The following is an 11251-nucleotide window of genomic DNA, read 5'->3' as shown; positions in this document are numbered from 1 at the left end:
GATGTTGTCATTTGTAAATGCACCTGTGACTCTTAAAGTGAAAACTATGTGACTTTTGTTGAATAACAGCCATTGTAGCAGTGACAAGTGACAATCACAGGAAAACTGTAAATGGTAGTGTAACAATAGCACATGCAGAAGACTCATATAGTCAGCAAACTGTGTCACTTATACAGCAATATCTATCAAAAGTTTGCTAATATTAGCTGACGTTAGCCACCATAAGCTACAGGTCATAGCAGCCCAAGTCAGGCTGTAGCAGCAAAACACCTGAGCGTGTTGAATTAAACTTTTCATTTGTAAGATGAGTGTGTAATTTCTTCATTCAAAATCTACAAAGTCTTTGATTTTCATGCTAAAGAGAAATCTGAAAATCACCACCTCGTTTTGTCGTTACTCAGCCGTTGTCGCTTAGCAACCACATCGTTAATCTGCTGCCCAGGAACTATTTTGCTCGGCGGAAGATTAGCTCTAATTGAAAATAGGCCATTATAAATCACAGACTGTCAAAGTAAAATAAGTGGTTTTAACAAAGCTCCGATTAGTTTAGGGCTTTTGTATCACCTCTCAGCTGGCGTAAAAATCACTGTAAACCTCTGGACGCGTGGTTGAAATAAACTCTTTTGACAGGCAGCTGCGCACGCGCGTCCTTGGCACTCTGGGGGCGTGTCCGGCGGCGCGCGGAGGGGATAAATGGCGACGACACCTCGGCTCGTCCCCGCGCTCACTTCTTCCCCAGAGGACAGGCGGACTGAGGTGCCTTCACAAACGGTACGTGTCAACTTATTTTCGTTTTGAGGTGGACTGAAGTTGTTAAAATAGTGCAGTGGAAGAATTTTGAGAGTTTAGTTCTGGTTTTTACGCTGACAGGTGGGACACAAACTTTTTTCACAGAGTTTTTTTTTAGGATCTCATCTTATAATAATTCCTTTGATCTGGTCTTCTAATTGATCTGCATGTTGCTTTTAAAACGTTTAGTTTACTGAACAAGTTCATGTTTGTGTAAAATTTCCATGTATGTGCTTGTTTAAGTTCAGTATTTTTATTCCAGGTTTTAGTCAAGTAGTGTAATTATGGGTATTTGCATAAACGACGTGTGTTGTGTTGCTTTTGGATAATAAATGTGTCCTAAATCTTCTCCCTTCCAGTGAGGACTAGACCAGATCAGACAAAAATGGTGAAGATCGGAATCAACGGGTGAGTTGATGTTTTTTATTTTAGTCACTAAGAAAAGCTCTCATCTTTACAGCTTTAGTCATTTTGTGCAGTGTCCTCTGGAGAATCAGTGGATCTTATGCAGTATATAGACTCTAATGAAAGCTTTACTCTTAGCCGGTCCCTTTAGACCAATCCATGCCAAAGTTTTAATTATTTAGTGTTTCCAACTCGTGTAAAGGGACGTTGAAGCAGATCTGTAAATATCAGTTTGTGCAAACAAATAAGGCGGCATTTATTAATAAAAATATAAATGAAACGGGGGCAAAACACAAACCTCGGGAAGTGCAACAAAAACAACTTTTAATAGAAGAAAGGAGACCTCCCCACATTTTCTTTTAATGGTGGAAGTATTTGATGAGTGGCAATGATGATGATCTTGACAGCAGGTAAAAAAAAAAAAATCCCTACTCAGTCAGCTGCATCCCAAATCCTCAAGGTCACCCTCTTCTTCCATGTCTGAAGAAACGTGGCATCCTGCGGCTCATTAAGTGGCCATTAGAGGTGTCTGATGAGTGTGGAAAGGCTCCAGCAGATACACAAGCCCCCAGCCTTACACAACCTTGTTATATTCTTCTCCAGTTCAGAACAATGTGATAAGAGGGCAAAAGTAGAAAAGCCTTAATTTTCTAAATCACTGATATTAGAAGCATCCAGTTATTGGGAGTGTAAAGGTCCTCTAGCCTCAGGACCCGGACAATGTTCTGTGACCCTCATCTAAGAGTGGATTTTAATTTATTTCACTTTAAGACAAGAGCATAATAGAGAAGTTGAAGGAGAGGAAATTGGAAAGAAGGATGTGATTCACTGAGGAGATTATGATTTTTCTCTGAAGTAGATGGAAGTCGTAGATTTTATGCTTTCGAGATGTGATCGAGGCTGAAGAAAGCAGAAAAAACGAATTAATTTCCTGAATTGTCTTTTACTGAAAGACACTTTACGTGACAAATAAACCTGAGCGTCTTTTTCCTTTTATCCTTTGCCCAAATGCTGTTACAGTGACAGGTGAGGACTCTGGACAGGACCCGTCTATTCTCTGTTTATTTATAGTCCAGTGGTGTTGTGGTGTCACGGTTGGCGTCCCCTCTTCTTCCGCACCCTTCAGACCCCTCCAATCCCCTCTCTGTCTGTATCGCTGCTCTCCTCAGCTGTCACATTCCTTTTATTCTCCCTTCGTCTATTTTTAACCCTCTAACCTTTCCGCTGAAGTTCAGAGATCATCTGGCCGGCGGTTTATGGACGCTGCTCAGACTTGGAGATCACCGGTGAAACATTTTCTCCTCCTCTGTGAAGCAGCTGCTGTCAGGCTGCAGGGAGATTTAGCTCCTTGATCCTGGCCTCGTACCAACACCAACACTGAGCCTCAGAAACAGAAGATGGGCTCTGGTCCATTTTGGCCTTCTGGCTGCTTGGTGGCTTCCCAAAAACTAACTGAGGAAAACTGCAATGTCCACTGGCACTTTCGCCGCTGCTCTTGAGCAAGGCAGAACAGTAGTTGGACCCCTGGCTGCTCCTACATAGTTAGAAGGGGTCAAATGCAGAGGAAAAGTTTCCTCATGAAAGTAAAAAACCCTGCAGTTTTATGGCGATGCGCCAGTAGTTTGCCAGTTTTTAGTTTTTCCTACTCTTTGACATTCCTAAATCTTGTGCCGAGTGCAAACCTCTCCCCAGACAATTCTCCAAATCCAAAAAACTTCTGTCACTTCAGTTTTGAGTTAAATAAAAGTTGAAATAAAATAGTTTTGTTTTTTTTTTTTTTTCTAAGGAGGACATCTGTCGGGTCAAAACGATTCTAATAAAAGCTTGATTTCAGTGTGTGTGTGTGTGTGTGTGTGTGCGTACCTTTTTTCTTTTGTAATTGGTTCACATTAGCACAGCTCTCTGCACATATTCGCTCTGTCTCCCGTTCATTTCAAGTGAAGCCCTTACCACTAACTTATTCAATTATGTGTATCCTGTTTTGGTGCGATCTCCTGACGGACTCTGGGAGACTCGCAAGTTCACCTTTTTTCAACTTTCCCCTGCAAACTCGCACAGTCGAGCTGTGGATACAAGGGTTTGCTGTGTTTGAAAATGGAGACGTCACTATTCTAGCCGTTTGCCCTCACCATGTTTTACACAGACCACACTACCAGACTGCAGAATTGCTCTCATAGACTTTTTTCAGTTTGCTCAATATTTGTTTATCACCTGCATCAGAACTAGACATCACATCCTTTTTCAGAGCTGAGTGCAAGACAGTTTTATTGGATGGGAGGCTAATGTGACCGTGCCGTTTCCTACATATCTGTATATTAGCCTTATGACAGCATCAGTAGAAATGTTCAAAGAAAATACATTTTCCTAACAGGTATGAGATTGAGCACATTGATATGTACTGCTGAGACAGCAGTGTTAGTGTTATAATGTGCACACAAATGCTACCAAAGATGCTTTGGATAAAAACACAAACATCCACTGTCACATGAAAAGCTGCCGTTGTGCTTCTAGGTTGCATGACGATTTGCAGATGACCCAGGATTGACTTGATGGACAACCTCGTTACCTAAAGCTGTTAACTTCTTGGTGCACCTTGACCTTTCTTTAGATAGACGGGGTCTCTTATTTTGGCACGCTGTGTGTGTGATTGTCTCAGGGTTAAGTTTCAAACTGTCCCATGAGAACACACAGTAGGTATGTAATGTGACTCCTGAGTGCTGGAGATATGCAGTGTTACTCAGTCAGTGCTGAACATGTGAAGCACAGATTTTATACCACACTGTGGCATGTCTTCAACTTTCTATTCTTTATATGGTCCTATATACTTTTTTTTTTGTTATGGCGACACAGTGACTTCTGGGACATTTATACAGTCGTCCTGGGATTAGAGTTGCAGGTTCGTATAATTTCCTAATCAGTGAGTGAGCCGACACAATCTGGCTTGTCACGAATAAATGCTCTTATGAATGAGTTATTTGCACTTGTGAATGGTGTTGACTGAGGTCAGTTCAACCTGCCTGGTTCAGTACGTATTTTCACTAAAGAAGTTTTTTAGATTATTTTCTGCGTGACTGCAGCAGCCTCGTCTGTGCTCTGATAAAGGTTCATGTCAGATAGCCATTATTTCTGTTGTATGGACAAACTGTGCAAACATACAAATTTCACCAGCTGAACTTTACTTATTATGTGGAAACTCTGCTCTGTACTTTTGACCGAATGCATTTATTGGAAGATTTCATGAAACTTATGAAACAACGAGCAGGAACAGATTGGGCTCTGCCAGTCAGACAGTAGTGAAGAAGCAAAACCAAATCAGCTTTTTGGATCATCAAGAGGTGGTTTGAATTTTAACTTGTCATAATAGTCAGATGGAGGATGTATTAACAACACTAGGACTTGAAAAATGTGGCTCCCGATCATTTCTTCCCTTTAACTGCCCTCAAAACATCACCTGCCTTTAGTCAACTAATTAAGCTTTCTCTCTTTTCTCTCAGGCTCTCAAATGTTCCCTTAAGACATCAGACAGTGCCATTTATCCCACACTAGTTCAGATTTATCAGGAGTAGACCTGAGTGGACTTGGACAGTTCTCTTGCAGTACATTTCTATTTTCCTGTAGTTGAGTTAAAATGAAGGATGTAGGAGATCTCTCTCCCCTAATTTCTCACTCTTAGATTATCACTAATTATCAGAGCCCTACTGATGTCTCCTTTTTCCTGCTGGATGAAATTGTCATTGAAGTGATTAATATGTCAAATAAAAATCTGCCCTTCGTTTGTTCCCCTCTCCGCTTTCAGGGCCCTCGCTGTTTGACCTGCTGTGACGGCAGCCATATTAGGCGTAAACAGGCTTTTGGCTGACGGTGCCAACTATTGTTATCTTCAGTCAAGGTTGGCAGGCCTTGTATGGCCCTGCCGTCCTTTGCTGGGACTCCCATCTTAGTTTGGGTTTCAGTGCCACCTGCTGGTCAGAAAGGGGGAAAATGTGGTGTGAGGTGGAGGAAGCGGTCTTGATTTTACACATAAAGCTGCTCTAAAATAAAAGATAAGAGGTTTTTAAATTATTCAGTTTGGACAAGTCAAGGGCTTGGAGCCAGAGGGACCTAAGTATTGCTTCCTGCCACTTCAACTATATATACCTGACATTTTTGTCCTGCAATCTGTGGCGGCTTAAAAATGTTCACGTCCTTAAGGTATCTAAAATAGTAAATATTTGTCTGATTTAATCCCTAGAGAAACTCATCTAAAGCTCATGCATCCATGTCTGGCTGTTTGAATTTTCTAAACCAAATAAATTGGTTCTTTACACTCTGACTCCGCTATGATCCTGCTGAGTTTTGCTTCTCCATGCTGACCGCATCCTCATGCATTTCAGATTCGGACGTATCGGCCGCCTGGTGACCCGTGCCGCCGCCTCCGGAGGCAAGGTCGAGGTGGTGGCCATCAACGACCCCTTCATCGATCTGGAGTATATGGTGAGAGAAACCGTTTTCCAAATGGTTCATGAACAATTTGTAGATATGGTTCTCAGAGCCTTTCCAAAGTTCATTCTGGGTAAAATGTTGTCTGTGTTGAGCCCCTAGAGTGAAATATGAGCAAGCACGATCCTGTAAGCTAACGACTAAATGTAAAAGGCGGACAAATTTAGTAAGATTAGTCTGCAAAATTAGGGGGAGAAGAACTGGAGGCAGCTAAAAAAGATTTAGAAACCTACCTGTGGAGATTTGAGGCTACATGGTGCAGCTACACTACGATTAAAGACTCTGTTCACTGATTATTTCTTATTTTATTCAAATAGGTCTTTTCCTGTAAGATGCAGGTATCCGTACTTGTGTTTTTAAATGTCCCTCTCATCCTATCTTCCCCTCCTGCAGGTCTACATGTTCAAGTATGACTCCACTCACGGTGTGTGGAAGCACGGAGAGGTGAAGGCCGAGGGCGGCAAGCTGGTCATTGGCAACATGCACATCATGGTGTTCCACGAGTATGTACACTTTCAGATTTACATTTTTAGCAGCTGGACCCTGTGAGTCTGTTTCCAGCACAGTCCGGATGCTGTCTAACCTCTCCTGTATGTGATGACGTACAGGAGGGACCCCGCCAACATCAAATGGAGCGATGCTGGAGTCGACTACGTTGTGGAGTCCACCGGTGTGTTCACCACCATCGAGAAAGCCTCTGTAAGTTTACCAACTGCTCCCAGGATGATTTCACTGGAAGATGATTAAGAATGGATTGTTTCAGCAAAAAACCTAAAACAGTCTGAATTTTTTATTTTTATTTGTTGAGAACTGATAAAACGTAAGAGGATTATTGAACTTTATTTTCACCTGTTTGTAAGTCAGTAAAGTAACATAAACATGGTGGAAAAAGCAGTCGGTTTTCTCAAACTTAACTATAACCCCAGTTTTATATTTCAAAAAAGAAAATTTTATTTATTTTTTGATTGTGTGTCTGTTTTTTTTATATCATTTGTGTTTTTATTACTGTAGAAGAGTAGATAAAAGAAAAAGTAGAGCATGTACTAGTAAATTGTTTTATTCTAGAGCATGAAGGGAGCTACGAATGACTATTATACAGAAATGATGATGTATTGCTTACCTACAGTACATCATTAAAGTCTTCATGTAAAGGGCCTAAATATTATCACACCCCTTGTGTGTGTCTGTAGGCTCACCTGAAGGGCGGAGCTAAGAGGGTGGTGATCTCTGCTCCCAGCGCTGACGCTCCCATGTTCGTCATGGGCGTCAACCACGACAAGTACGACAACTCCATGAAGGTCGTCAGGTGAGTCGCTGCTGACACTGGATGTGCAGGAGTCAACTGCACAGTTACACGTTCACACCCGGAAGCTGCCCAGTACAGCAGCAGTCCGATCCGCTAGCCACTGAGCAGCTCCACTGGAGCAGTTAGGGGCCTTGCTCGAGGGCATCTCAGTGGGAGGGAGGGGCAAGCGCTGCTTTTTCACTTTCCCCACCCAGATTTATCCCGCCACCTCCCGGTCACAAGCTCGCTTCGCTAACCGTTAGGCCACCACTGCCCCAAACCAGTATCTTTTAAAATGCTCAATGTCAGTTGTAGTCGATAATGATGATGACCTTTAGATTGGACAGATTAATTATCTGAAGTGAGACATGTCTGTTTGGCTGGAGTGACGTCCACTGGTCCTCCTGTCAGTGTGACACAGCGTGTCAAGGACAGATGTGAACATCTGGATGCTTTTAAGTACTCTGCCAAAAAACAAATGTCAAACCAAGATCATCTCTTAAAATATACTGAGTGTCTGTGCACTTCTGATGTAAGTAGTACCTGAACTTTGTATCGTTTCTAACGTGTACTCTCGGTCTTGTCTACATAGCAACGCTTCCTGCACAACCAACTGCCTGGCTCCTCTCGCCAAGGTCATCAATGATAACTTCGGCATCCTTGAGGGTCTCATGGTAAAGAACTCAGACATTTCATTGATTAAAATTACACACTGGAGTCACACTGCTACACCAACTTAATTTACATCCTGTCTCAGTCTGACAACTGTTATTACAGAAGGAGCCTGAAACTTTACTTTTGAGTCCTCTGGTCATAGTTAGAGCTGAGCAGTTGAAACTAATGTTTTCGTTATCAATTTATCTATTTTTTTAAGATCATTTTCACATTTTATAGACCACGTTAACAAATTACAAGCGATCAGAGCCCAAAGTGATGCCTTCTGATGAGCTCACTTAGTCTGACCAGCAGCCAAAAACCCAAATACTCACTTCTGTGAAAGCATTTAAAAAGCTGAAACTAGCCATTTTCTTTTGTATTATTAATTGAAATAATTAGTCATCAATGTGGTTTGTTGTCTCATATTATCAGGTAAATTATATTTCCTAGTGTTTTAAGAAGAACCAGAATTATCAGAGCAGCTACCTTCCACAGGCAAAATTCACTAACTTGCTGGATTGTTGGATAACTGACCAGCTACCAGTTTTCTGAATATTTGTACTGTTTAGAGTAGCTGTGTAAAATAAAATGCTCAGTTTATTGCAAGAACAAAAGAGCCAGCACAGCATTTCCTAATACACAAGATGTAGTCTTAACAATCTTATCTTATTCAACACATAAATCATGAATCTGTATTCTGATGCCACTCTTCCAGAGCACAGTCCACGCCATCACCGCCACACAGAAGACCGTTGATGGTCCCTCTGGTAAGTTGTGGAGGGACGGACGTGGTGCCTCCCAGAACATCATCCCCGCCTCCACTGGAGCTGCCAAGGCCGTGGGCAAGGTGGTCCCCGAGCTGAACGGGTACGGTTAACTTTCACCTGATTTTTATTTAGGTTTGGGCAGTGTGACCTGAGTAATCAGACCATCACCCAGCCAGAGGACCCTGGTTCACCCTGCTGAAGTGTCCTTGATCAAGATGCTCATTCCCTGCCAATGGGCTGTCCTAATATCCACCTTTGCTGAAAAGACATTTATCCTGCCAGAATTTTGACAGAAAACATTTGACGCTGAGGATGTGCGTCAAACAAGTCTGCAGTTGAGTACATGCAAATATGGCAAGCATTGGGACAGACCATAGACTGTATATGGGAGCTTGACCTCTGACCTTCCTGTGGAGGAGAAAACCAAGAAAAGATCATATCCCTGTGGGGATCAGTCTCTAGGCTGTTAATGAGAAGAAAACACAACTAAAATCAGCTGTAACTAATGTGTTTTGATGTTTTTACTTTGTGTCTGACTCTCGACTGTCTTGTTCTTACAGCAAACTGACCGGTATGGCTTTCCGTGTCCCCACCCCCAACGTCTCTGTCGTTGATCTGACTGTCCGTCTGGAGAAGCCCGTAAGTGCCTCTTTACCTTTTTATGAATAATTAATATGAAGCTTTATTATCGGTCATATATAACAGTTTAACCATGTGGCTGCTTTACTTTGGAACAAATATACAGCTGATAATTTCCTATTTCCCCAGTTTAACAAGTTTTTTACTGTAAATTTGGGGTCAAAGGGGAAGAAAATCTTGAGCTCGACCTTCCACTGAAGATCGACAGATTTGTCATTCAGAGCCCTCTGTAGTTTTGAAACATAACTGTTATTCAGACTTTGAGATGCTACCCAGCTCACACTTCAAATCAAGCTGCCATTTTGAAACCTAACCCTCAGTTTCTGGTCGATGATGTAAATTCACCCTGTTAGTTTAATTAAAATGTCTTGCCCTTCAGGCTAAGTACGACGACATCAAGAAGGTTGTCAAGGCCGCTGCTGAGGGACCCATGAAGGGAATTCTGGGATACACAGAGGACCAGGTACAGAACACATGTCCACATATCCTACAAGACAACAGAATTGGAGTCGGATGTAATTTTTATGGGAGTGTGTGTAGAGCCATATATGAGCCACTAGATGGCAGCACATCTACAATAACGTGGCAGATCACACTTAACACTTTTCCTTAATTCCTTTGGCCTCTTTCATATGTTTGTGGCCTTAAAAGAACTGAAAGTATCATTTAACTGAAAATAATCTGCAGATATTTGTACTTTTAAAGTTGGTACATTTAGAAATGACATACAGTAGCATTGTTCCAGTTTCTTACAGACCATGTGGACAGCTCTATCCACTGTGCCTCTGCATGTGTAAACAGTTGCGTTCGCCTCTTTCTGCTCAGGTTGTGTCCACAGACTTCAACAGCGACCCTCACTCCTCCATCTTTGATGCTGGCGCCGGCATCGCTCTCAACGACAACTTTGTCAAGCTGGTTTCATGGTGAGTTAACAGTGCGCAGTGCCACAGGCTCATTCATGCCTCTGAACCAGTGTAACTTCAGTGAAAACTCTGATCCACATTTAGCAACATCAGCTGTGCAAAGTTTATATGTAATTAGGGAGGAGGGGTTCCCGGCTTTGTTTAGCTGGTGTGGCTAAGAAGTGGTTCTAATTCAACTGCACTGGTGTTCTGCTGTTTGAGTATGTGGGTCATTTGGCAGCTTTGCCTCTTCAGAGGAACAGAAGAAGTTTCCATACACTTATTTTCCTCCTTTGGGTAATTTGCCCCATGTTGCTGCATCCTTACAAAAGAAACTAAAAACAGTTTTAAAAAGCCAATTTTCATCATACCAAACATGACAATTAAAAGTTTGTATTTATGGTTGTGCAACATGGACACTTTTCTAATTTTATTTTGACAAACATTATATAGAATTAACTTCATATGACGATTGAATTGAATTTCTAAAAAGGGTTAGGGTCTATAACCAAAATGTCAATGCTTCTTTATTTAAATTCTGTGCTGACACTGTGTCCACCATTTTTTCATTCAATAAAATGGTGCTGTGCACCTTTTTCATTAGAGCACAATTCCTTAAAACATACACACTTCAGCATGTAACCCTCACAAAGGTTACATGCCAGACTACATGACTGGAATCCTTGAATTCTTAAAATTAAAGCCTTTTTCTCAATATTCAGACCATGTTGACCTCTCATGGGAGATGTTTTTCCCCCATTCATTAATATCCCATATATCCTACTTTCTCTATAACCTCAATCTCTGTTCACTGTTTGCCTGCAGGTACGACAATGAGTTCGGCTACAGCAACAGAGTGTGCGACCTGGTCCAGCACATGTTCACCAAGGAGTAAAGTCCTGTCACGACTCATCGTTCCTTCCCATAATTCCCTCTTCCTTCACCTGTAACTGGATGCTGTGCCATCCGTCTCCGGGAGCAAACTCTTCTACGACAAACTGATGATGATACCTTTTTATATGATAACGTCACCTCCGTTCTGTCCAGTAGTGAGGACTGCAGTAAGCAGTGTTTGTAGAGATGATTTTCCATCACTGAACTGTACTGAATGGTCTTGTTGCACTAAACATGCAGTGGCTCCAGATATTAGCATGCAAACTAATAAAGTCCTCAGTTTGTGGAAAGACTTGCAATTTTATGATGTATATTGTACCCACTGTACAAAATGAGTGTGTATACCTCTCTAAACAGTAGGTCTATTTTTATTATTTTAAATGGGTTCAGATGAAACTGTCCATGGTGCGCCTGCCTTCAGTGTCTACCTTTTT

At 41.8% G+C, this 11251-nt stretch overlaps 1 protein-coding gene across 1 annotated transcript; it reads left to right on the top strand.

The window, feature by feature from the left end:
• Positions 1 to 663: 663 nt before the first annotated feature.
• Positions 664 to 11107, top strand: LOC122864489 (glyceraldehyde-3-phosphate dehydrogenase-like). The gene is made up of 12 exons (XM_044171973.1): positions 664 to 771; positions 1149 to 1197; positions 5568 to 5667; positions 6067 to 6176; positions 6282 to 6372; positions 6864 to 6979; positions 7551 to 7632; positions 8331 to 8482; positions 8943 to 9021; positions 9401 to 9484; positions 9847 to 9944; positions 10749 to 11107. The coding sequence occupies exons 2-12, from the start codon at positions 1175 to 1177 to the stop codon at positions 10816 to 10818; spliced, it is 1005 nt and encodes a 334-aa protein (XP_044027908.1). The 5' UTR covers positions 664 to 771; positions 1149 to 1174; the 3' UTR covers positions 10819 to 11107.
• Positions 11108 to 11251: the final 144 nt, after the last annotated feature.

Source organism: Siniperca chuatsi, linkage group LG17 (genome assembly GCF_020085105.1).
Source record: "Siniperca chuatsi isolate FFG_IHB_CAS linkage group LG17, ASM2008510v1, whole genome shotgun sequence".
Taxonomy (NCBI): Eukaryota; Metazoa; Chordata; class Actinopteri; order Centrarchiformes; family Sinipercidae; genus Siniperca; species Siniperca chuatsi.
This window is presented reverse-complemented; position numbering and strand designations above follow the sequence as displayed.

What these genes read in the sequence shown, in the direction of transcription:
- LOC122864489 (XM_044171973.1), top strand. Translation starts at nt 1,175, where the DNA reads ATGGTGAAGATCGGAATCAACGG. An exon ending in TCATCGATCTGGAGTATATG is followed by an intron (nt 5,668 to 6,066) that starts GTGAGAGAAACC and finishes CCCCTCCTGCAG; the next exon opens with GTCTACATGTTCAAGTATGA. An exon ending in TTTGTCAAGCTGGTTTCATG is followed by an intron (nt 9,945 to 10,748) that starts GTGAGTTAACAG and finishes GTTTGCCTGCAG; the next exon opens with GTACGACAATGAGTTCGGCT.